Below are 27564 nucleotides of genomic sequence, written 5' to 3' on the forward strand. Positions count from 1 at the left end.
GGACAACATTCAAGGACTTTTACAGTAGTAAAGTATATTGTAAACAGTCACAGAATTTTGTGACTTTGCTCACAATATACTTTCCCTTTAAAAGTCTATTTTTTATGTATACACGCTAGCCTGCATGTTGGGTTGAGATTGGAATGCCGGCGGTCGGGAGGTCAAAATACTGACCCCGGGATACTGGCCGCCAGCAGGGCGATCGCTAGAAAGCCCCTTGCGGGCTCAGTGCCTTGCTGCACTTGCCACAAGTTCTGTTCCCACTCTATGGGTGTTGTGGTCCCATGAATGGGAATAGCCTTGGCGCAGCTATCTAAATCGTATAGGACACGGAGGCCAATTTCGTTTTTTTGCAGAGTGCCAGGATAAAATATATTATCAATAGATACATCGATCGATACTGTATATGGGGTCTTGTGCAGATATTTAATTGGGATTGGGTACAGGATGCCAACTACTGTACATCCCTTTAATTGTATGTGTATACATACATACATAGGCAGACATACATTATTATTATTATCCTTTATTTATATGGCGCCACAAGGGTTCCGCAGCGCCCAATTACAGAATACATAAACAAATAATCAAACAGGAAAACAGCAACTTACAGTTGATGACAGTATAGGACAAGTACAGGGTAAATAAACATAGTTACATCAGCAGATGACACTGGAATAAGTATCAGGTGGCAGAAGACTGCTGGATTTGGTGCAGCTGAAGATTATTAAAGTAAGAAAGGATAAGCACATGAGGGAAGAGGGCCCTGCTCGTGAGAGCTTACATTCTAAAGGAAAGGGGTAGACAGACAGGGGTGACACAGATGGGGTACATAGAGAGCGTAGAACAGGGTTAGGATGAGATTTGGCTGGGTTTGGTGAAGAAGTGGGTCTTGAGAGCCCTTTTGAAGTTTTGTAGAGAGGTGGAGAGGTAGGGAATTCCAGAGACGTGAAAAATCTTGGAGGTAGGAGTGGGAGGAAGTAATCCGTAGGCAGGAGAGTCGGCGTGCATTAGCAGAGCGAAGAGGACGGGAGGGAGTGTAAAGGGAGATAAGGTCAGAGATGTAGATGGGAGAGGAGTGGGTGAGGGCTTTATAAGTGAGTGTGAGAAGCTCGGCAAAGCTGTAATGCCGAGACGCCTCGGGCAGCCGCCCAAGAAGAGCCCACCTTCCTAGAGGAATGGCCCTTCACCGAAATTGGTAACGGCAATCCAGTCATAGAATGAGCCTGCTGAATCGTGTTACAGATCCAGCGAGCAATAGTCTGTTTAGAAGCAGGAGCGCCAACTTTGTTGCCTGCATATAGGACAAACAGTGCCTGTTTTCCTAACCCGAGCCGTCCTGGCTACATACATTTTTAAGGCCCTGACTACATCAAGGGACTTGGATAGGTTGGTTTAGGCAAAAATTGAGGACGAGTCCTCAATTTTGCTCTATCCACATGGAAAATCAGATAGGGGCTCTTGTGAGACAAAGCCGCCAATTAGGACACGCGCCTTGCAGATGCCAAGGCCAACAACATGACCACCTTCCAAGTGAGAAATTTTAATTCAACTGTTTGAAGAGGCTCAAACCAGTGAGAATTTAGGAACTGTAACACCACGTTAAGGTCCCATGGTGACACTGGGGGCACAAAAGGAGGCTGGATATGCAGCACTCCCTTTACAAAAGTCTGGACTTCTGGGAGAGAAGCCAATTCCTTCTGAAAGAAATTTGATAGGGCCGAAATCTGTACCTTAATGGAGCCCAACTTTAGGCCCATATCCACTCCTGTCTGTAGAAAGTGGAGAAAACGGCCCAGATGGAAATCTTCCGTAGGAGCATTCTTGGCTTCACACCAAGATACATACTTCCTCCAGATGCGGTGATAATGTTTCGCCGTCACCTCCTTCCTAGCCTTAATCTCTGCACTCTTTTTCGTCTTATGATTCTCAGTATTTTTGAGATGAGCGGAAGAGGAGGGAACACATAGACCGACTGAAACACCCATGGTGTCACCAGGGCGTCCACCGCTACTGCCTGAGGGTCCCTTGACCTGGCACAATACCTCCGAAGCTTCTTGTTAAGCCGTGACGCCATCATGTCTATTTGCGGAAGTCCCCAATGACTTGTTATCTCTGCAAAAACATCCTAATGAAGTCCCCACTCTCCTGGATGGAGATAGTGTCTGCTGAGGAAGTCTGCTTCCCAGTTGTCCACTCCCGGAATGAAGACTGCTGACAGAGCGCTTACATGATTTTCCGCCCATCCTGGTGGCTTCCACCATTGCCACTCTGCTCCTTGTCCCGCCTTGGCGGTTTACATGAGCCACGGCTGTGACGTTGTCTGATTGAATCAGAACCGGTAGGTCGTGAAGAAGATACGCCATTTGTCGTAGGCCTTTGTATATGGCCCTCAATTCCAGTACGTTGATGTGTAGACAAGCCTCCTGGCTTGACCATAGTCCCTGAAAATGTCTTCCTTGTGTGACTGCTCCTCATCCTCGGAGGCTCGCGTCCGTGGTCACCAGAACCCAGTCTTGAATGCCGAACCTGCGACCTCGTATAACGAGGAATCGTGCAAATCAATACAAAGTATCAATTTATAACAAAACTGTGGGACGTTTTCTTCTTTTTTTCCACACCTAATTATACTAAATTGGAGGACTTCCTGATTCTAATATGTTCAATTTTGGACTGCAGTACTGCTTTTTTATAAAAGAGCTAATCAGCTGAAAATACACACATTGCATATATAATCATTGTATTGTGGTTTTATGTTACCTTGTAGCCACTAGGTAAATTGTCTATACTGTGGTAAATATTATCTATAAAAATAAATAAAAAAATATTTTTATGATTATACCATTAGCGCTCCTTAGTGTTTCCATTGAAACTTAATTTACTTTCTTTAGTGTAAAAGGCATCCAGTTGCCACGTAGGAGCTGCTCTCTAAATAAAATCAAAATAGACTAAATTGTACATTTCAATTATATGTAATACTGTATTAGCGCCCGATCAAGCAAGTCTGTCTGTATTGCATATGGGTCTGACCGAGCCATCCGGTTTCGGGACCACAAACAGGGTTGAATAGTACCCCTTCCCCTGTTGGACTAGGGGAACCGTGATAATCACTTGCTGTTGACACAGTTTTTGAATTGCAGCTAAAACTATTTCCATCTCTGAGGGAGAAGCTGGTGAAGCAGATCTGAAAAATCGGCGAGGAGGCACCTCTTCGAATTCCAGTTTGTAGCCTTGGGATACAATTTCCATCGCCCAAGGATCCACGTCTGACTGAACCCAGACCTGGCTGAAGAGTCGAAGACGTGCCCCCACCGGTGCGGACTCCCTCAGTGGAGCCCCAGCGTCATGCAGTGGATTTAGTAGAAGCCGGGGAGGACTTCTGCTCCTGGGAATTAGCCGTAGCAGACATTCTTTTCCCACTACCCTTACCTCTGGCGAGGAAGGAAGAGCCCCGACCTCTTCTGGACTTATGCGACCGAAAGGACTGCATCTGATATTGTGGTGTTTTCTTTTGCTGTGGGGGAACATAAGGTAAAAAAGATGATTTACCCGCGGTAGCTGTGGAAACCAGGTCCGCGAGACCCTCCCCAAATAAAACCTCATCCTTGTAAGACAAAACTTCCATGTCTCTTTGAGTCGGCATCACCCATCCATTGGCGGGTCCACAGGGCTCGCCTAGCAGAAATTGCAATGGCGCTGGCTCTTGAACCTAACAGCCCAACGTCTCTCGCAGCGTCTCTCATATACAAGGCTGCGTCTTTAATATGACCCAAGGTCAATAAAATGCTATCCCTATCTAGGGTATCCATGTCAGATGACAAGTTATCTGCCCATGCTGCTACTGCGCTACATACCCAAGCCGACGCTACTGCCGGTCTGAGCAAGGCACTCGTGTGTGCATAAATTGATTTTAAAGCAGTTTCCTGTCTGCAATCAGCAAGATCCTTAAAGGCTGCCGTGTCTGGAGACGGTAGCGCCACCTTTTTGGATAAGCGCGTCAAAGCCTTGTCCACCCTGGGCGAGGATTCCCACCGTAATCTGTCCTGTGCGGGGAAAAGATACGCCATAAGCATTCTCTTGGGAATCTGCAGTTTCTTGTCTGGAGTTTCCCAAGCCTTTTCAAATAGCGCGTTCAGCTCATGAGATGGGGGAAACGTTACCTCAGGTTTCTTTTCCTTATACATTTGTACCCTCGTGTCAGGGACAGGGGGTTCCTCTGTGATATGCAAAACATCCTTTATTGCAATAATCATATATTGAATACTTTTAGCCACCCTTGGGTGTAACCTCGCATCATCGTAGTCGACACTGGAGTCAGAATCCGTGTCGGTATCAGTGTCTGCTACTTGGGACAGGGGACGTTTCTGAGACCCTGAAGGGCCCTGTGATACAGCCAAAGCTATGGATTGACTCCCTGTATTTTCCCTGGACTCTGCTTTGTCCAATCTCTTATGTAATAAAGACACATTTGCATTTAAAACATTCCACATATCCAACCAATCAGGAGCCGGCGTCGCCGACACAGACACCACAATCATCTGCTCTACCTCCTCCTTAGATGAGCCTTCCGCTTCAGACATGCCGGCACACACATACCGACACCTCTACACACTCAGGGATATATATCTATATGGAGACAGTCCCCCAATAAGACCCTTTGGAGAGACAGAGAGCATGCCAGCACACACCCAGCGTCACCGGAAACTGGAATAAAATCCCACTCAGTACAGCGCTTTTATATATACTCACTGCGCCAAATAATGTGCCCCCCCCCTCTTTTTTGCCCTCTGTACTTGTGTTCAGCAGGGGAGAGTCCGGGGAGCCAGCTTCTCTGCAGCGTGTTGAGAAAATGGCATTGGTTAGTGCTGTGGGATCAAGCTCCGCCCCCTCAATGGCGGGCTTCGGTCCCGCTCAAATCTTTATACTGGCGGGGGATTCTGTAATATACTGCCTCCGCAGTGTGTGTATATATATATATATATATATATATATATATATATATATATATATATACCAGTGTCCCTAGAGGTTTATAATTGCTGCCCAGGGCACCCCCCTTCGCGCCTTACAGTGCCACCAGTGTGTGTGTGAATGTGGGAGCAATGGCGCGCAGCGTTACCTCATTGAAGATCTGCAGTCTTCTGCCGCCTTTGACGTCTTCTTTCTTCTCATACTCACCCGGCTTCTATCTTCCGGCTCTGTGAGGACGGCGGCGCGGCTCCGGAACGAACGGCGAGACCTGCGTTCCGACCCTCTGCAGCTAATGGTGTCCAGTAGCCTAAGAAGCGGAGCCTATCACTTAAGTAGGTCTGCTTTTCTACCCTCAGTCCCACGAAGCAGGGAGCCTGTTGCCAGCAATGCTCCCTGAAAATAAAAAAACCTAACAAAAGTCTTTTTCAGAGAAACTCAGGAGAGCTCCCCTGCACTGCACCCAGTCTCCTCTGGGCACAGAATCTAACTGAGGTCTGGAGGAGGGGCATAGAGGGAGGAGCCAGTGCACACCCATTCTAAAAAGTCTTTAGAGTGCCCATGTCTCCTGCGGAGCCCGTCTATATTCCATGATCCTTACGGAGTCCCCAGCATCCTCTAGGACGTAAGAGAAAATAAGATTTTACTCACCGGTAAATCTATTTCTCGTAGTCCGTAGTGGATGCTGGGGACTCCGTAAGGACCATGGGGAATAGCGGCTCCACAGGATTCTGGGCACAACTAAAAGCTTTAGGACTACCTGGTGTGCACTGGCTCCTCCCTCTATGACCCTCCTCCAGACCTCAGTTAGGATACTGTGCCCGGAAGAGCTGACACAATAAGGAAAGGATTTAGAATCCCGGGTAAGACTCATACCAGCCTCACCAATCACACCGTATAACTCGTGATACTATACCCAGTTAACAGTATGAAATATAACTGAGCCTCTCAACAGATGGCTCAATAATAACCCTTTAGTTTAACAATAACTATATACAAGTATTGCAGACAATCCGCACGGGATGGGCGCCCAGCATCCACTACGGACTACGAGAAATAGATTTACCGGTGAGTAAAATCTTATTTTCTCTAACGTCCTAAGTGGATGCTGGGGACTCCATAAGGACCATGGGGATTATACCAAAGCTCCCAAACGGGCGGGAGAGTGCGGATGACTCTGCAGCACCGAATGAGCGAACTCTAGGTCCTCCTCAGCCAGGGTATCAAACTTGTAGAATTTTGCAAATGTGTTTGACCCCGACCAAGTAGCTGCTCGGCAAAGTTGTAAAGCCGAGACCCCTCGGGCAGCCGCCCAAGAAGAGCCCACCTTCCTCGTGGAATGGTCTTTCACTGATCTAGGATGCGGCAATCCAGCCGCAGAATGTGCAAGCTGAATCGTACTACAGATCCAGCGAGCAATAGTCTGCTTTGAAGCAGGAGCACCCAGCTTGTTGGTTACATACAGGATAAATAGCGAGTCAGTTTTCCTGACACTAGCTGTCCTGGAAACATAAATTTTCAGGGCCCTGACTACGTCCAGCAACTTGGAATTTTCCAAGTCTTTAGTAGCCGCAGGCACCACAATAGGTTGGTTCAAATGAAAAGCTGATACCACCTTAGTAAGAAATTGGGGACGAGTCCTCAATTCCGCCCTATCCATATGGAAAATCAGATAAGGGCTTTTACATGACAAAACCGCCAATTCTGACACACGCCTGGCCGAAGCCAAGGCCAACAGCATGACCACTTTCCACGTGAGATATTTTAGTTCCATGGTTTTAAGTGGCTCAAACCAATGTGACTTTAGGAAATCCAACACCACGTTGAGATCCCAAGGTGCCACTGGAGGCACAAAAGGGGCTGAATATGCAGCACTCCCTTTACAAATGTCTGAACTTCAGGTAGTGAAGCCAGTTCTTTCTGGAAGAAAATCGATAGAGCCGAAATCTGGACCTTAATGGAACCCAATTTTAGGCCCATAGTCACCCCTGGACTGTAGGAAGTGCAGAAAACGGCCCAGCTGAAATTCCTCCGTTGGGGCCTTCCTGGCCTCACACCACGCAGCATATTTCCGACATATGCGGCGATAATGGTTTGCGGTCACTTCTTTCCTAGCTTTAATCAGCGTAGGGATGACTTCCTCCGGAATGCCCTTTTCCTTCAGGATCCGGCGTTCAACCGCCATGCCGTCAAACGCAGCCGCGGTAAGTCTTGGAACACACAGGGCCCCTGCTGCAGCAGGTCCTGTCTTAGCAGCAGAGGCCATGGGTCCTCTGAGATCATTTCTTGAAGTTCTGGGTACCAAGCTCTTCTGGGCCAATCCGGAACAATGAGTATAGTTCTTACTCTTCTTCTTATTATCCTCAGTACCTTGGGTATGAGAGGAAGAGGAGGGAACACATAAACCGACTGGTACACCCACGGTGTCACTAGAGCGTCCACAGCTATTGCCCGAGGGTCTCTCGACCTGGCGCAATATCTTTCTAGCTTTTTGTTGAGGCGGGACGCCATCATGTCCACCTGTGCCCGTTCCCAACGGTTTACAATCAGCTGGAAGACTTCTGGATGAAGTCCCCACTCTCCCGGGTGGAGGTCGTGCCTGCTGAGGAAGTCTGCTTCCCAGTTGTCCACTCCCGGAATGAACACTGCTGACAGTGCTAACACGTGATTTTCCGCCCATCGGAGAATCCTTGTGGCTTCTGCCATCGCCATCCTGCTTCTTGTGCCGCCCTGTCGGTTTACATGAGCGACCGCCGTGATGTTGTCTGACTGGATCAGTACCGGCTGGCTTTGAAGCAGGGGTCTTGCCTGACTTAGGGCATTGTAAATGGCCCTTAGTTCCAGAACATTTATGTGTAGGGACATCCCCTGGCTTGACCATAGTCCTTGGAAATTTCTACCCTGTGTGACTGCTCCCCAGCCTCGAAGGCTGGCATCCGTGGTCACCAGGACCCAGTCCTGTATGCCGAATCTGCGGCCCTCCAGAAGATGAGCACTCTGCAGCCACCACAGTAGAGACACCCTGGTCCTTGCAGACAGGGTTATCATCCGATGCATCTGAAGATGCGATCCGGACCACTTGTCCAACAGATCCCACTGAAATATCCTTGCATGGAATCTCCCGAATGGAATTGCCTCGTAAGAAGCTACCATCTTTCCTAGGACTCGCGTGCAGTGGTGCACCTACACCTGTTTTGGTTTTAGGAGGTCTCTGACTAGAGATGACAACTCCTTGGCCTTTTCCTCCGGGAGAAACACCTTCTTCTGTTCTGTGTCCAGAACCATCCCCAGGAACAATAGACGCGTTGCAGGAACCAGCTGCGACTTTGGAATATTCAGGATCCAGCCGTGCTGTTGTAGCACTTCCCGAGCTAGTGCTACTCCGACCAACAACTGTTCCCTGGACCTCGCCTTTATAAGGAGATCGTCCAAGTACGGGATAATTATAACTCCCTTTTTCCGAAGGAGTATCATCATCTCGGCCATTACTTTGGTAAATACCCTCGGGGCCGTGGACAGACCAAACGGCAACGTCTGGAATTGGTAATGACAGTCCTGTACCACAAATCTGAGGTACACCTGGTGAGGAGGGTAAATGGGGACATGGAGGTAAGCATCCTTGATGTCCAGTGATACCATGTAATCCCCTTCCTCCAGGCTTGAAATAACCGCCCTGAGCAATTCCATCTTGAACTTGAATCTTTTTATATAAGTGTTCAAGGATTTCAAATTTAAAATGGGTCTCACCGAACCGTCCGGTTTCGGTACCACAAACATTGTGGAATAGTAACCCCTTCCTTGTTGAAGGAGGGGAACCTTGACTATCACCTGCTGCGAATACAGCTTGTGAATTGCCTCTAGCACTGCCTCCGTGTCCAAGGGAGTCGCTGGCAAGGCAGATTTGAGGAAATGGCGAGGGCGTGACGTCTCGAATTCCAGCTTGTACCCCTGAGATACCACTTGTAGAATCCAGGGATCCACCCGCTGAAGTACCTGAGATGGGCCCCCACAACACCTGGCTCCGCCTGTGGAGCCCCAGCGTCATGCGGTGGACTTAGAGGAAGCGGGGGAGGACTTGTTCCTGGGAACTGGCTGTATGGTGCAGCTTTTTCCCTCTACCTCTGGGCAGAAAGGACGCGTCTCTAACCCGCTTGCCTTTCTGGGGCCGAAAGGACTGTACCTGATAATACGGTGCTTTCTTTGGCTGTGAGGGAACATGGCGTAAGAACGCTGATTTCCCAGCTGTCGCTGTGGAAACTAGGTCCGAGAGACCATCCCCAAACAACTCCTCACCCTTGTAAGGCAAAACTTCCATGTGCCTTTTAGAATCTGCATCCCCTGTCCACTGCAGAGTCCATAAACCCCTCCAGGCAGAAATGGACATTGCATTAATTCTAGATGCCAGCCGGCAAATATCCCTCTGTGCATCTCTCATGTATAAGACAGCGTCTTTTATATGCTTTATGGTTAGCAATATAGTGTCCCTGTCTAAGGTATCAATATTTTCTGACAGGGAATCGGACCACGCAGCTGCAGCACTGCACATCCATGCTGAAGCAATAGCTGGCCTCAGTATAATGCCTGAGTGTGTATAAACAGACTTCAGGATAGCCTCCTGTTTCCTATCAGCAGGTTCCTTTAGGGCGGCCGTGTCCGGAGACGGTAGTGCCACCTTCTTTGACAGACGTGTGAGCGCCTTATCCACCCTAGGGGATGTCTCCCACAGTAACCTGTCCTCTGGCGGGAAAGGGTACGCCATTAGTAACTTTTTAGAAATTACCAGTTTCTTATCGGGGGAAGCCCACGATTCTTCACACACACACCTCATTTAATTCATCAGATGGGGGAAAAACCACTGGTAGTTTTTTCTCCCCAAACATAATACCCTTTTTTGTGGTACCTGGGGTAATATCAGAAATGTGCAACACATTTTCCATAGCCGCAATCATATAACGGTTGGCTCTACTGGAATGTACGCTAGTCTCATCGTCGTCGACTCTGGAGTCCGTATAGACATCTGTGTCTGCCATCTGAGGTAGCGGGCGTTTTAGAGCCCCTGATGGCTTTTGAGACGCCTGGGCAGGCACGCGCTGAGAAGCCGGCTGTCCCACATCCGCTATGTCGTCAAACCTTTTATGTAAGGAGTCGACACTATCACGTAATTCCTTCCACATGTCCATCCATTCAGGTGTCGGCCCCGCAGGGGGTGACATCACATTTATCGGCACCTGCTCCGCCTCCACATAAGCCTCATCAAACATGTCGACACAGCCGTACCGACACACCGCACACACACAGGGAATGCTCTGACCGAGGACTGGACCCCACAAAGCCCTTTGGGGAGACAGAGAGTATGCCAGCACACACCAGAGCGCTATTATAAAACAGGGATACACACTACAGTGATTTTTCCCCTATAGCTGCTTATAGAACACAGATTGCGCCTAAAATTAGTGCCCCCCCCCTCTTTTTTACCCTATGTAGGCTGGAACTGCAGGGGAGAGCCTGGGGAGCGATCCTTCCAGCGGAGCTGTGAGGGAAAATGGCGCCAGTGTGCTGAGGGAGATAGCCCCGCCCCTTTTTCGGCGGACTTCTCCCGCTTTTTTATACAGTTATGGCAGGGGATTTTACACATATATAGTCTGAAAGACTATATTATGTGTTAATTTGCCAAGTAAGGCACTCATATTGCAGCGCGGGGCGGCGGCGCCCCCCCCCCCCCCAGCGCCATGCACCCATCAATGACCGGAGTATGTGGTGTGCATGGGGAGCAATGGCGCACAGCTGCAGTGCTGTGCGCTACCTTAATGAAGACCGAAGTCTTCTGCCGCCGATTTCCAGGAACGTCTTCTTGCTTCTGGCTCTGCTAGGGGGACGGCGGCACGGCTCAGGGACCAGACGACCGAGGCTGTGCCTGTGTTCGATCCCTCTGGAGCTAATGGTGTCCAGTAGCCTAGAAGCCCAAGCTAGCTGCAAGCAGGTAGGTTCGCTTCTCTCCCCTAGGTCCCTCGTAGCAGTGAGTCTGTTGCCAGCAGATCTCACTGAAAATAAAAAAAAACTAAATATTACTTTATTTCTAAGAGCTAAGGAGAGCCCCTAGTGTGCATTCAGTTCGGCCGGGCACAAAATTCTAACTGAGGTCTGGAGGAGGGTCATAGAGGGAGGAGCAGGTGCACGCCAGGTAGTCCTAAAGCTTTCTTAGTTGTGCCCAGTCTCCTGCGGAGCCGCTATTCCCCATGGTCCTTACGGAGTCCCCAGCATCCACTTAGGACGTTAGAGAAATATAGTTATGACATAAAAGCAAAAGGAAAAAGAGGGAAGAAGCTGTGACTTGGCATGTTTTTACTGAAGGCACCTACTGCAAATTTTATATATTTTAGAATAGCAGCTGTGTACACAGACGCACTGGTTGTGCTATTTGCATACAACTATGAATCAGCCCCCACTAAAGGGTGGTAAAGTTTCCCTTATGTATACCTCCCAACTTCAGTACGGATGAAAGTGGGACTATTGCGCGGCATCGCTGTGCGCCGGCCTTGAAAAGGGGGCGTGGTCTCGATTGCGATGGGTGTGGCCTCACCCAAACTGACCATTTTCCTGCCTTTTGGGGGCGTGCCCAGCGCTCTTCCTAGCACTGAATACATGCTGTGCGCATAGCATGTATTCAGTTATCACCAGCTGCTTTGCAGTAGGGATGGCCATCGGTGATAACCATCGATGGCTCTTAAACCATATATGGCAAGCCATCGATTGTTTACACCACTCAATGCCTACTTCTGAAAGGTTCTGGCTGGGTGATCAAAGGCTCTCCCAACTGCCCCCTGCCCGCGGGACACTGCTGTCTGCAGGTGGGACAGCGGGACAGGGTCCGAATAGCGGGACTTGGGAGGTATGCTTATGAAGATCCTACTCATTTATTATCCAGACTCCCATGGCCTAAAGGAGTTTTGAAGTTCTTTTCAGTGAAGAACTGGCATCCCCTGGGTGAGGAAGCTGCACCATCTTCTGTAACCTTACTGAAACTTTTCATCACACTACATCACAGGTTCATAAACCCCGTTGCAACAACAAGTACACCATATTACCATACTGAAATAAATCACCATGAGTCAGATAGCAAAAAATTTATTTATTTGGAATAACAAAATATGTTTCTGTGTGTGTATTATATGTATGCATATATTACATAATGCACCGTCTACTGTAACTCATTATGGATACTGGAAGTCAACTCAGTCTTGTGCTTTTACATTTTGCCACATAATTCCTTGGTGACTTCCAATATCCATATAACAAAGTAGAAAGTGCCAGAAACATACACGTAACAGAATAAAAAGTGCCAGAAACACACACCTAACACTATACAAATTGCATATTTTCTGCTATATACAGTACACACCAACACTTTACCCTAACAACATTTTACGTACAGTTGAATAAGTGGAGATAAAGAAAAATAAAATAAGAAAAATTATCTGATAACTGTAACAGTCATGTGTTACTCTGTTCTAGTCTAGCAGCTAGGCGTGTTTTTCGAATAGGCCTAGGGTATATCTTGGAGAGAGCTAAAGTACCAACTAATCAGCTTCCAAATGCCATTTTACAGGCTATGTTTGAAAAAAGACAGTTAGAAGCTGATTAGTTGATACTTTCTCTCTCTCCAAGGTTGATCCATCTCCCCCTATATGAAGAGAACAGAGTGATATAGAGGTGTTTCCATTAACGGAGAATCAGCAGCTCCCACGTCAGTAGATTCTGTTTTATATCTAAACTAATTTAACCAAATCTGAAAGTTAACTTTTTTTTCTTCTTTTAACTATACTAATACTATATTACGTCTAATAAACAGCAGGCAAACCAGAAACGTTTTTAGAGCTATACTTCATGCCATGTTAAAATGTGATAAAGAAGATATTTACTTTGCACCCCCATTTTTATGAACATTCCAAAACATGGATTTATCAAAGAGTGATCAGGAATGTAACTAGTACATTCTCTGAAATAATCTGACACCGTGCAGCAACCATGTACATTGGGAATATATCAAATCAGATAAAATAGAGGTTCTATATTTCTATTGATTTGAAGATTCAGTGGTGTCTGTCAGCTATGCAGGGAACAGAGACAATAAATGAAGTGTTTATGGCTATTCCGCAAAAGCCAGGTTATCTGCACCTGCAAAATGAATATACCATAAGTAAGATTCAGTAAACAACGTTGATAAAACAAACTACATGATCATTAAAAATAAAGAAATAAGAATGAAACAAAAAACAGATGACCTGTTGAGGAAATACATATTTCTGCGTCTGTTGCGATCGTTATGAGCATTGACTCCTATGAACTAATTGATCCAGAATTCTCTTGCACATGCTGACTATGAGGCAGATTTATTAAGCCTGTTGAAGTGATAAAGTGGAAGGTGATAAATGACAAGAGCTAATGGGTTGGTGCGTTTTTAAACCCAGCCTGTAACTTGACAGTTAGGAGCTGATTGGCTGGTGCATTATCACTTTCCACTTTATCACTTCTCCAGGCTTAATACATCTGCCCCTGTATTCCTGGCTCCTACACTGGGTGGAGATTGTATCAGCAGTGCTGAGACATTTCTTATGTGCCATTAAAATAGCATTTTAATAATTTCAAGCATTAGGCTTATTTTAGTCGTACAAGACAGCATCAGGAAAGTCTTCTAGAGGTGCTGATCCAATTTATTCCTTTAGTGGTAATGCAAAACTCAGAGAAATGGTTTAAAAATGAAAGTTGTTATTGTTGTTATTATTAAAAAATATGAAGAATGACTTTGAATGAATGAATGAATGAATGAATGAATGAACGAACGAGCGAATGAATAAATAAATAAATTTATGAGTAAGTAGCCAGGCCTGCGAGTAGTAGTTAAGCCAGTTAATGAGCCGGTATTATTACATGTCCAGTTAAGAAAAATACAGTACATGGCTTTAAGGAGTACAAAGGGGATATTCTATAACTTTCTTGCTACTCTTATATTTTAGGATATTATGACAGTGGGATCTGGTCCATGGCCATCCTCCATCTCCACAGCAACAGGTCATTTGGGGTGTAGTAGGGTACGCCGGCAGCCGGGTTCCCGGCGACCAGCATACCGGCGCCGGAATCCCGACCGCCGCCACACCGACAGCTGGGCGAGCGCAAATGAGCCCCTTGTGGGCTCGCTACGCACGCCACGCTATCTATTCTCCCTCCAGGGGGGTCGTGGACCCCCAAGAGGGAGAAAAAGAGGTCAGGATTCCGGGGGCCGGTATGCTGGTCGTCGGGAGCCCGGCCGCCAGCAAATAGAAGACCGCCCGGTCATTTGCACTAATGATCTAATGCTAACAATACATACACTATATTATCTATGACTTGTTAATACAGAGCTGCATGACACAGTGGACATGCCTTCTGCTGCCCTGACATGACCACACCACCCAGGGTTGAGAAACTCCTCTGACATTAAAAATACGTAACCAATTTCAGTTTTACTTATCATCCCCTCTCCTTTTTCATATCTACACACACACAATGGTTATCACCTATCTACTAGTTACCAGCCCGTTAAAATGACGGAACATCATAACAGTAATGTCAGTGCCGGCGGCTGTGCGCGGCCGAATGGAGCAACACTTGAATTGCTCCGCCAGGCGCCATATATTGGCCACCGGTACACAAAACACCTGAATTCCCCCCATAGAGTTGAGGAGCAGTGTTAGTCTTTTATTATATAGGATGTTATACGTACAGTATGGGTTCTCAATACATAGTCTATGTCTATCTGTCTTTATATGTGCTATTACCTAATTGATTAGTTTTTGTGCACGTCTTTTGCCCACCGATGCATGTATTTGCTTTTTTTGTAAACATAAATAGATAATTTAAAAAAAAAAAAAAAAAAAAAAAAAAAAAGGTTAACAGGTCTCCATGGCAGACGGAATGTGGAAAGCACATTTTCACTTTAGCTATGTAACAATCGTATTGAATGCTTTGTATATAGTGCTTGGGTGCCCAGAACTTACCACTATTGTGTAGTGGCACCATGACAGACATTAGATTGCCTGTATAGAATACCCCTTAGAGAGAAGCATATTTGAAGGAAGAGCAATAAATTGAAAAGCTATTTATTATTGAAATTACTGAGGATGAGATGCTTAGAAAATGAGGGCAAATAATATAAATAGCCATTACCATGCATGCTGGCATTGCAAAGCCTTGCATAGAATTAGAAACCTCACTTACCACCTTATTTAGTTGGGTAACTGGATAAACCGCTTGTCTCACCTGGATAAGGTGGGGGGAGATAGGCTTTATCAGGCTGTCCAAATGGGGCGTTTTGGCTTGGCAATGGCTGGTATTCTGTAGGTACTGAGGAATATGGGATTTGCCTCAGAGCTTGTGGAGGAATGACATTAGTGACCAACATGGTTCTGCTGCTTGGAGCTGGAGTAAGAGAAGAAAACAATTTATAGGTTTGCCCTGCTTCATAAAATAACAACTTCATATGTTCACTGTAAAACTAGAGAGTAATACAATGTTTATTTTACCAAAGCTGTATCTAGCAATGTATTTTCTCTAATGTCCTAGTGGATGCTGGGGACTCCGTCAGGACCATGGGGATTAGCGGCTCCGCAGGAGACAGGGCACAAAAATAAAGCTTTAGGATCAGGTGGTGTGCACTGGCTCCTCCCCCTATGACCCTCCTCCAAGCCTCAGTTAGGTTTTTGTGCCCGTCCGAGCAGGGTGCAATCTAGGTGGCTCTCCTAAAGAGCTGCTTAGAAAAAGTTTTTAGGTTTTTTATTTTCAGTGAGTCCTGCTGGCAACAGGCTCACTGCATCGAGGGACTTAGGGGAGAGAAGTGAACTCACCTGCGTGCAGGATGGATTGGCTTCTTAGGCTACTGGACACCATTAGCTCCAGAGGGATCGAACACAGGCCCAGCCATGGAGTCCGGTCCCGGAGCCGCGCCGCCGACCCCCCTTGCAGATGCAGAAGATTGAAGAGGTCCAGAAACAGGCGGCAGAAGACTTTTCAGTCTTCATGAGGTAGCGCACAGCACTGCAGCTGTGCGCCATTGTTGTCAGCACACTTCACACAGCGGTCACTGAGGGTGCAGGGCGCTGGGGGGGGGGGCGCCCTGGGCAGCAATGTATAATACCTTTTTTATGGCTAAAAATACATCACATATAGCCCTTGAGGCTATATGGATGTATTTAACCCCTGCCAGATCTCACAAACTCCGGGAGAAGAGCCCGCCGAAATAGGGGGCGGGGCTTATTCTCCTCAGCACACAGCGCCATTTTCCTGCTCAGCTCCGCTGTGAGGAAGGCTCCCAGGACTCTCCCCTGCACTGCACTACAGAAACAGGGTAAAACAGAGAGGGGGGGCACTTTTTTGGCGATATTACTATATTTAAGCTGCTATAAGGATACAACACTTATATAGGGTTGTTCCCATATATATTATAGCGCTTGGGTGTGTGCTGGCAAACTCTCCCTCTGTCTCCCCAAAGGGCTAGTGGGGTCCTGTCTTCAATAGAGCATTCCCTGTGTGTCTGCTGTGTGTCGGTACGCGTGTGTCGACATGTATGAGGACGATGTTGGTGTGGAGGCAGAGCAATTGCCGGTAATGGTGATGTCACCCCCCAGGGAGTCGACACCGGAATGGATGGCTTTGTTTATGGAATTACGTGATAATGTCAGCACATTACAAAAATCAGTTGACGACATGAGACGGCCGGCAAACCAGTTAGTACCTGCCCAGGCGTCTCAGACACCGTCAGGGGCTGTAAAACGCCCTTTACCTCAGTCGGTCGACACAGACCCAGACACTGAATCTAGTGTCGACGGTGAAGAAACAAACGTATTTTCCAGTAGGGCCACACGTTATATGACCACGGCAATGAAGGAGACTTTACATATCTCTGATACTGCAAGTACCACAAAAAGGGGTATTATGTGGGGTGTGAAAAAACTACCTGTAGTTTTTCCTGAATCAGAGGAATTAAATGATGTATGTGATGAAGCGTGGGTTAACCCAGATAGAAAAGTGCTAATTTCAAAAAAGTTATTGGCATTATACCCTTTCCCGCCAGAGGTTAGGGCGCGCTGGGAAACACCCCCTAGGGTGGATAAGGCGCTCACACGCTTATCAAAACAAGTGGCGTTACCGTCTCCTGATACGGCCGCCCTCAAGGATCCAGCTGATAGGAGGCTGGAAACTAACTTAAAAAGTATATACACACATACTGGTGTTATACTGCGACCAGCCATCGCCTCAGCCTGGATGTGCAGTGCTGGGGTGGTCTGGTCGGATTCCCTGACTGAAAATATTGATACCCTGGATAGGGACAGTATTTTATTGACTTTAGAGCAATTAAAGGATGCTTTTCTTTATATGCGAGATGCTCAGAGGGATATTTGCACTCTGGCATCGAGAGTAAGTGCAATGTCCATATCTGCCAGAAGAAGTTTATGGACGCGACAGTGGTCAGGTGATGCGGATTCCAAACGGCATATGGAAGTATTGCCGTATAAAGGGGAGGAATTATTTGGCGTCGGTCTATCGGATCTGGTGGCCACGGCAACTGCCGGAAAATCCACCTTTTTACCTCAGACCCCCTCCCAACAGAAAAAGACACCGTCTTTTCAGCCGCAGTCCTTTCGGTCCTATAAGAACAAGCGGGCAAAAGGACAGTCATATCTGCCCCGAGGCAGAGGAAAGGGTAAGAGAGGGCAGCAAGCAGCTCCTTCCCAGGAACAGAAGCCCGCCCCGGGTTCTGCAAAGCCCTCAGCATGACGCTGGGGCTTTACAAGCGGACTCAGGAGCGGTGGGGGGTCGACTCAAGAATTTCAGCGCGCAGTGGGCTTGCTCACAGGTGGACCCCTGGATCCTGCAGGTAGTATCTCAGGGTTACAGGTTGGAATTCGAGAAGTCTTCCCCCTCGCCGGTTCCTAAAGTCTGCTTTGCCAACGTCTCCCTCAGACAGGGCGACGGTATTGGAAGCCATTCACAAGCTGTTTTCTCAGCAGGTGATAGTCAAGGTACCCCTCCTACAACAGGAAAAGGGGTATTACTCCACACTATTTGTGGTACCGAAGCCGGACGGCTCGGTAAGACCTATTCTAAATCTGAAATCTTTGAACCTGTACATACAAAAATTCAAGTTCAAGATGGAGTCACTCAGAGCAGTGATAGCGAATCTGGAAGAAGGGGACTTTATGGTGTCCCTGGACATAAAAGATGCTTATCTGCATGTCCCAATTTGCCCTTCACATCAAGGGTACCTCAGGTTCGCGGTGCAAAACTGTCATTATCTGTTTCAGACGCTGCCGTTTGGATTGTCCACGGCACCTCGGGTCTTTACCAAGGTAATGGCCGAAATGATGATTCTTCTGCGAAGAAGAGGCGTATTAATTATCCCTTACTTGGACGATCTCCTGATAAGGGCAAGGTCCAGAGAACAGCTGGAGGACGGAGTAGCACTAACCCAAGTAGTGCTGCAACAACACGGGTGGATTCTGAATTTTCCAAAATCTCAGTTGACCCCGACAACACGTCTGCTGTTCCTGGGAATGATTCTGGACACGGTTCAGAAAAAGGTGTTTCTTCCGGAGGAGAAAGCCAAGGAGTTATCCGAACTTGTCAGGAACCTCCTAAAACCAGGAAAAGTGTCTGTGCATCAATGCACAAGAGTCCTGGGAAAGATGGTGGCTTCTTACGAAGCGATTCCATTCGGCAGATTCCACGCACGAACTTTTCAGTGGGATCTGCTGGACAAATGGTCCGGATCGCATCTGCAGATGCATCAGCGGATAACCTTATCGCCACGGACAAGGGTGTCTCTTCTGTGGTGGTTGCAGAGTGCACATCTGTTAGAGGGCCGCAGATTCGGCATACAGGACTGGGTCCTGGTGACCACGGATGCCAGTCTGAGAGGCTGGGGAGCGGTCACACAGGGAAGAAACTTCCAGGGAGTATGGTCAAACCTGGAGATATCTCTTCACATAAATATACTGGAGCTAAGAGCGATTTACAATGCTCTAAGCCTGGCAAAACCCCTGCTTCAGGGTCAGCCGGTGTTGATCCAGTCGGACAACATCACGGCAGTCGCCCACGTAAACAGACAGGGCGGCACAAGAAGCAGGAGAGCAATGGCAGAAGCTGCAAGGATTCTTCGCTGGGCGGAAGATCATGTGATAGCACTGTCAGCAGTGTTCATTCCGGGAGTGGACAACTGGGAAGCAGACTTCCTCAGCAGACACGATCTACACCCGGGAGAGTGGGGACTTCATCCAGAAGTCTTCCACATGATTGTGAACCGTTGGGAAAAACCAAAAGGTGGACATGATGGCGTCTCGCCTCAACAAAAAACTGGACAGGTATTGCGCCAGGTCAAGAGACCCTCAGGCAATAGCTGTGGACGCTCTGGTAACGCCGTGGGTGTTCCAGTCAGTGTATGTGTTTCCTCCTCTACCTCTCATACCAAAAGTACTGAGAATCATACGGCAAAGGGGAGTAAGAACGATACTCGTGGCTCCAGATTGGCCAAGAAGAACTTGGTACCCGGAACTTCAGGAGATGCTCACGGAAGATCCGTGGCCTCTACCTCTAAGACGGGACCTGCTTCAGCAGGGACCGTGTCTATTCCAAGACATACCGCGGCTGCGTTTGACGGCATGGCGGTTGAACGCCAAATTCTAAGGGAAAAAGGCATTCCGGAAGAGGTCATTCCTACACTGGTAAAAGCCAGGAAGGAGGTGACTGCACAACATTATCACCGCATTTGGAGAAAATATGTTGCGTGGTGTGAGGCCAGGAAGGCCCCCACGGAGGAATTTCAATTGGGTCGATTCCTACATTTCCTGCAAACAGGATTGTCTATGGGCCTCAAGTTGGGGTCCATTAAGGTTCAAATTTCGGCCCTGTCGATTTTCTTCCAAAAAGAATTGGCTTCAGTTCCTGAAGTCCAGACTTTTGTAAAAGGAGTACTACATACACAGCCCCCGGTTGTGCCCCCAGTGGCTCCGTGGGACCTTAATGTAGTTTTGGATTTTCTCAAATCCCATTGGTTTGAGCCACTCAAATCGGCGGATTTGAAATATCTTACATGGAAGGTAACCATGCTACTGGCCCTGGCTTCAGCCAGGAGAGTGTCAGAATTGGCAGCTTTATCGTATAAAAGCCCATATCTGATTTTCCATTCAGACAGGGCAGAACTGCGGACGCGTCCTCATTTTCTGCCTAAGGTGGTGTCAGCGTTTCACCTGAACCAGCCTATTGTAGTGCCTGCGGCTACTGGCGATTTGGAGGATTCCAAGTTGCTGGACGTTGTCAGGGCATTGAAAATGTATATTTCAAGGACGGCTGGAGTCAGAAAATCTGACTCGCTGTTTATACTGTATGCACCCAACAAGCTGGGTGCTCCTGCTTCTAAGCAGACGATTGCTCGTTGGATTTGTAGCACAATTCAACTTGCACATTCTGTGGCAGGCCTGCCACAGCCTAAATCTGTCAAGGCCCATTCCACAAGGAAGGTGGGCTCATCCTGGGCGGCTGCCCGAGGGGTCTCGGCATTACAACTCTGCCGAGCAGCTACGTGGTCGGGGGAGAACACGTTTGTAAAATTCTACAAATTTGATACCCTGGCTAAAGAGGACCTGGAGTTCTCTCATTCGGTGCTGCAGAGTCATCCGCACTCTCCCGCCCGTTTGGGAGCTTTGGTATAATCCCCATGGTCCTGACGGAGTCCCCAGCATCCACTAGGACGTTAGAGAAAATAAGATTTTACTTACCGATAAATCTATTTCTCGTAGTCCGTAGTGGATGCTGGGCGCCCATCCCAAGTGCGGATTGTCTGCAATACTTGTACATAGTTATTGTTACAAAAAAATCGGGTTGTTCTTGTTGTGAGCCGTCTGTTCAGAGGCTCCTACGTTGTCATACTGTTAACTGGGTTCAGATCACAAGTTGTATGGTGTGATTGGTGTGGCTGGTATGAGTCTTACCCGGGATTCAATATCCTTCCTTATTGTGTACGCTCGTCCGGGCACAGTATCCTAACTGAGGCTTGGAGGAGGGTCATAGGGGGAGGAGCCAGTGCACACCACCTGATCCTAAAGCTTTATTTTTGTGCCCTGTCTCCTGCGGAGCCGCTAATCCCCATGGTCCTGACGGAGTCCCCAGCATCCACTACGGACTACGAGAAATAGATTTATCGGTAAGTAAAATCTTATTTTGTTAACAATTAATTGGACTACAGCTGCTCATAAAGAGTGCAATTTCCACAGCCAATTATGGTTCGTTAAGAATGAATATAGTTGAAAAATGGCACCTTTGTCGCCCCAAATCATCGCCTAGCACAGCATTTCTGAAACACATGGGTCATGACTACCCCGCAGCTGCATGCCTGGCCCCTGGCTCCCACTGCCATGATGATTTGCAGCAGTTCGCCTGTATCAGCTGTCCCCCACCAGCTTCTCCTCCCCGCACTGCGATTGACACCCAGGAGACCGTCCAGAAGGCTCCCAGATATTAGTCACAGTGCAGGGAGGAGCAGTTATATGGACAGAATGCAGGCGAACCACTGCAAATCATCAATGCACTCGGAGCCAGGGACAGGGCCAGACATGCAGCTGCGAGTAATATTTTTTAACCGCTTAACTGGCATGGACACTTCACATGCAACCGTGCCGCCCCAATGTGTCCCCCAGTTTTTAACGAGGAGATATTTTATGGCATAAAAATATATAAGAAAGGTGATGGGTAAAAAGTTTATCCTGTAGAAAAGATTATGGACATGGGGGCGTGGGTGATGAGGCATAAAGTGGCATAAAATGTATGCATTATTTTCCCTGCCGTTTTGCACAAGTGAAGTAGAGAAAATAAGATTTTACTCACTGGTAAATCTATTTCTCGTAGTCCGTAGTGGATGCTGGGGACTCCGTAAGGACCATGGGGAATAGACGGGCTCCGCAGGAGACTGGGCACTCTAAAGAAAGATTTAGTACTACCTGGTGTGCACGGGCTCCTCCCTCTATGCCCCTCCTCCAGACCTCAGTTAAGGAAACTGTGCCCGGAAGAGCTGACATTACAAGGAAAGGATTTTAGAATCCAGGGTAAGACTCATACCAGCCACACCAATCACACCGTATAACTCGTGATAACATACCCAGTTAACAGTATGAACAACAACATAGCATCAACCAAATGATGCCAATATAACATAACCCTTTATTAAGCAATAACTATATACACGTATTGCAGAAAAAGTCCGCACTTGGGACGTGCGCCCAGCATCCACTACGGACTACGAGAAATAGATTTACCGGTGAGTAAAATCTTATTTTCTCTAACGTCCTAGTGGATGCTGGGGACTCCGTAAGGACCATGGGGATTATACCAAAGCCTCCAAACGGGCGGGAGAGTGCGGATGACTCTGCAGCACCGAATGGGCAAACACAAGGTCCTCCTCAGCCAGGGTATCAAACTTGTAGAATTTTGCAAAAGTGTTTGAACCCGACCAAGTAGCAGCTCGGCAAAGCTGTAATGCCGAGACCCCTCGGGCAGCCGCCCAAGAAGAGCCCGACTTCCTTGTGGAATGGGCTTTCACTGATTTCGGATGCGGCAATCCCGCCGCAGAATGAGCCTGCTGAATCGTGTTACAAATCCAGCGCGCAATAGTTTGCTTTGAAGCAGGCGCACCCAGCTTGTTGGATGCATACAGGATAAACAGCGAGTCAGTCTTCCTGACTCCAGCCGTTCTGTTAACATAAATCTTCAAAGCCCGGACCACGTCCAGCAACTTGGAATCCTCCAAGTCACGAGTAGCCGCCGGTACCACAATAGGTTGGTTCAAATGAAACGAAGACACAACCTTTGGTAGAAATTGCGGACGAGTCCGCAATTCTGCCCTGTCCATATGAAAAACCAGATAGAGGCGTTTACATGACAAGGCCGCCAATTCTGACACACGCCTAGCCGACGCTAAGGCCAACAGCATGACCACTTTCCGTGCGAGATACTTTAGCTCCACGGTCTTAAGTGGCTCAAACCAGTGGGATTTCAGGAAACCCAACACCACGTTAAGATCCCAAGGTGCCACTGGTGGCACAAAAGGGGGCTGAATATGCAGCACTCCCTTAACAAAGGTCTGAACCTCAGGCAGTGAAGCCAGTTCCTTTTGAAAGAAAATGGATAGGGCCGAAATCTGGACCTTTATGGATCCTAACTTTAGGCCCATAGTCACTCCTGACTGTAGGAAGTGCAGGAATCGACCCAGCCGGAATTCCTCTGTAGGGGCCTTCCTGGCCTCACACCAAGCAACATATTTTCGCAATATACGGTGATAATGTTTTGCTGTCACGTCTTTCCTAGCCTTCATCAGCGTAGGAATAACTTCATCCGGAATGCCCTTTTCTGCTAGGATCCGGCGTTCTACCGCCATGCCGTCAAACGCGGTAAGTCTTGGAACAGACAGGGCCCTTGTTGTAACAGATCCTGTCTGAGAGGCAGAGGCCATGGGTCCTCTGAGAGCATTTCTTGCAGTTCCGGGTACCAAGTCCTTATTGGCCAATCCGGAGCAATGAATATTGTTTTCACTCCTCTTTTTCTTATAATTCTCAGCACCTTTGGTATGAGAGGAAGAGGAGGAAACACATAGACCGACTGGAACACCCATGGTGTTACTAGTGCGTCCACAGCTATCGACTGAGGGTCCCTTGACCTGGCGCAATACCTGTTTAGCTTTTTGTTGAGGCGTGACGCCATCATGTCCACCTGTGGGAGTTCCCATCGATTTGCAATCAGCGTGAAGACTTCTTGATAAAGTCCCCACTCTCCCGGGTGGAGGTCGTGTCTGCTGAGGAAGTCTGCCTCCCAGTTGTCGACCCCCGGAATGAACACTGCTGACAGTGCTTGCACGTGATTCTCCGCCCAACGAAGAATCCTGGTGGCTTCTGCCATCGCCACCCTGCTTCTTGTGCCGCCCTGTCGGTTGACATGGGCCACTGCAGTGATGTTGTCTGACTGAATCAGCACTGGTTGGTCTCGAAGCAGAGGCTCCGCCTGGCTTAGGGCGTTGTATATGGCCCTTAGTTCTAGGATATTTATGTGCAGACAAGTCTCCTGACTTGACCACAGCCCTTGGAAGTTTCTTCCCTGAGTGACTGCTCCCCATCCTCGGAGGCTTGCATCCGTGGTCACCAGGACCCAGTCCTGTATGCCGAACCTGCGGCCCTCGAGGAGGTAAGCACTCTGTAGCCACCACAGAAGAGACGCCCTGGGGGACAGGGTGATCAGCCGATGCATCTGAAGATGCGATCCGGACCACTTGTCCAACAGATCCCACTGAAAGATCCTGGCATGGAACCTGCCGAAGGGAATGGCTTCGTATGATGCCACCATCTTTCCCAGGACTCGCGTGCAGTGATGCACCGACACCTGTTTTGGTTTCAGGAGGTCCCTGACCAGAGATGACAATTCCTGGGCCTTCTCCACCGGGAGAAACACCTTCTTCTGTTCTGTGTCCAGAATCATGCCCAGGAAAAGCAGACGCGTTGTAGGAATCAGCTGCGACTTTGGGATATTCAGAATCCAGCCGTGCAGTTGCAACACTTCCTGAGAGAGTGCTACGCTGACCAACAACTGCTCTTTGGACCTCGCCTTTATGAGGAGATCGTCCAAGTACGGGATAATTATAACTCCCTTCTTCCGAAGGAGTATCATCATTTCGGCCATTACCTTGGTAAATATTCTCGGTGCCGTGGAGAGACCAAACGGCAACATCTGGAATTGGTAATGACAGTCCTGTACCACAAACCTGAGGTACTCCTGGTGAGGTGGGTAAATGGGGACATGCAAGTAAGCATCCTTGATGTCCAGCGACACCATAAAATCCCCCTCTTCCAGGCTTGCAATAACCGCCCTGAGCGATTCCATTTTGAACTTGAACTTCTTTATATAAGTGTTCAAGGATTTTAAATTCAGAATGGGTCTCACCGAACCGTCCGGTTTCGGTACCACAAACATTGTGGAATAGTAACCCCTTCCCTGTTGAAGGAGGGGGACCTTGATTATCACCTGCTGGAGGTACAGCTTGTGAATTGCTGCCAGTACTACCTCCCTTTCCCTGGGAGCAGCTGGCAAGGCTGATTTGAGGTAACGGCGAGGGGGAGTCGCCTCGAACTCCAGCTTGTATCCCTGAGATACAATTTGTACAGCCCAGAGATCCACCTGTGAGCGAACCCACTGGTTGCTGAAGTTTCGGAGACGCGCCCCCACCGCACCTGGCTCCGCCTGTGGAGCCCCAACGTCATGCGGTGGACTTAGTGGAAGCCGGGGAGGATTTTTGTTCCTGGGAACTGGCTGCCTGGTGCAGCTTCTTTCCTCTACCCCTGCCTCTGGCCAGAAAGGATGCGCATCTGACCCGCTTGCCCTTCTGAGGCCGAAAGGACTGCATTTGATAATACGGTGCTTTCTTAGGCTGTGAGGGAACCTGAGGTAAAAAAAGTCGACTTCCCAGCTGTTGCTGTGGATACGAGGTCCGAGAGACCGTCCCCAAACAATTCCTCACCCTTATAAGGCAAAACCTCCATGTGTTTTTTAGAATCAGCATCACCTGTCCACTGCCGAGTCCATAATACTCTCCTGGCAGAAATGGACATTGCATTAATTCTAGACGCCAGTAGGCAAATGTCCCTCTGGGCATCCCGCATATATAAGACGACGTCTTTTATATGTTCTAGGGTTAGCAAAATAGTATCCCTGTCGAGGGAATCAATGTTGTCTGACAGGGTATCAGTCCATGCTGCTGCAGCACTACACATCCAGGCTGAAGCAATAGCAGGTCTCAGTAGAGTACCAGAGGGTGTATACACAGACTTCAGGATAGCTTCCTGCTTTCTATCCGCAGGCTCCTTTAGGGCGGCCGTATCCTGAGACGGCAGTGCCACCCTTTTAGATAAGCGTGTGAGCGCCTTGTCCACCCTAGGGGATGTTTCCCAACGTAACCTATCCGTTGGCGGGAAAGGGTACGCCATCAGTAACCTCTTAGAAATCACTAGTTTCTTATCAGGGGAACTCCACGTTTCTTCACACAATTCATTTAATTCATCAGATGGGGGAAAAGTCACTGGCTGCTTTTTCTCCCCAAACATAATACCCCTCTTGGTGGTAACCGAGTTAACGTCAGAAATGTGCAATACATCTTTCATTGCAGTAATCATGCACCGGATGGCCTTTGTAGACTGTACATTTGTCTCATCCTCATCTACACTGGAGTCAGACTCCGTGTCGACATCTGTGTCTACCATCTGAGCTAGCGGGCGTTTATGAGCCTCTGACGGCTTCTGAGTCGCCTGGGCAGGCGCGGGCTGAGACTCCGGCTGTCCCAAGGCTGCTGCGTCATCGAACCTTTTATGTAAGGAGTTTACACTGTCGGTTAAGACCTTCCACATATCCATCCAATCCGGTGTCGGCCCCATCGGGGGCGACACCACACTTATCTGCCCCTGCTCCGCCTCCACGTAACCCTCATCAAACATGTCGACACAGCCGTACCGACACACCGCACACACACAGGGAATGCTCAGACTGAGGACAGGACCCCACAAAGTCCTTTGGGGAGACAGAGAGAGAGTATGCCAGCACACACCACAGCGCTATATAACACAGGGATTTACACTATAAAAAGTGATTTACCCTATAAAAAGTGATTTACCCAATAGCTGCTTAAATCTTATTTGCGCCTAAATTTATGTGCCCCCCCCTCTCTTTTTTACCCTTCTTGTATCAGGATACTGCAGGGGAGAGCCTGGGGAGCTGCTTCCAGCGGAGCTGTGAAGGGAAAATGGCGCTGGTGTGCTGAGGAAGAAGGCCCCGCCCCCTCAGCGGCGGGCTTCTGTCCCGCGTTTTATGTAACTTAATGGCGGGGGTTTTTACACATATACAGTTGTCAGACTGAATTATGTGTATTTTAAGTGCCAAAAGGTATTATAATTGCTGCCCAGGGCGCCCCCCCCCCCCCAGCGCCCTGCAGTGACCGGAGTGTGTGGTGTGCTGTGGGAGCAATGGCGCACAGCTGCGGTGCTGTGCGCTACCTTAATGAAGACAGGAGTCTTCTGCCGCCGATTTCATCGTTTCTCTTCTGTCTTCTGGCTCTGCAAGGGGGACGGCGGCGCGGCTCCGGGAACGGACGATCGAGGTCAGGCCCTGTGTTCGAACCCTCTGGAGCTAATGGTGTCCAGTAGCCTAAGAAGCACAAGCAGGTAGGTTTGCTTCTCTCCCCTCAGTCCCACGTAGCAGTGAGTCTGTTGCCAGCAGATCTCACTGAAAATAAAAAACCTAACAAATACTTTCTTTTCTAGCAAGCTCAGGAGAGCCCACTAGGAGCACCCAGCTCTGGCCGGGCACAGATTCTAACTGAGGTCTGGAGGAGGGGCATAGAGGGAGGAGCCAGTGCACACCAGGTAGTACTAAATCTTTCTTTAGAGTGCCCAGTCTCCTGCGGAGCCCGTCTATTCCCCATGGTCCTTACGAAGTCCCCAGCATCCACTAGGACGTTAGAGAAATAACTGGTAAAATGGA

General features: G+C 48.4%; 1 protein-coding gene across 3 annotated transcripts in view; it reads right to left on the reverse strand.

Annotated features, from left to right (window-relative positions):
* Window positions 1–12711: 12711 nt before the first annotated feature.
* Window positions 12712–27564, reverse strand: part of LOC134958230 (protein shisa-5-like) — a 36223-nt gene continuing 21370 nt past the window's right edge. For 2 of the 3 annotated variants that reach the window (XM_063940680.1, XM_063940682.1), the window contains exons 4-5: window positions 15223–15423; window positions 12712–13143 (exon numbers count right to left, since the gene is read on the reverse strand). In XM_063940680.1, the coding sequence (XP_063796750.1) occupies window positions 15227–15423 (197 nt within the window). In that variant the 3' untranslated portion in view covers window positions 12712–13143; window positions 15223–15226. The remainder of the gene's footprint in view (window positions 13144–15222; window positions 15424–27564) is intronic. The other variant, XM_063940681.1, reaches the window with a different exon arrangement.

The sequence above is a fragment of the Pseudophryne corroboree genome, chromosome 9 (genome assembly GCF_028390025.1).
Source record: "Pseudophryne corroboree isolate aPseCor3 chromosome 9, aPseCor3.hap2, whole genome shotgun sequence".
Lineage (NCBI taxonomy): Eukaryota > Metazoa > Chordata > Amphibia > Anura > Myobatrachidae > Pseudophryne > Pseudophryne corroboree.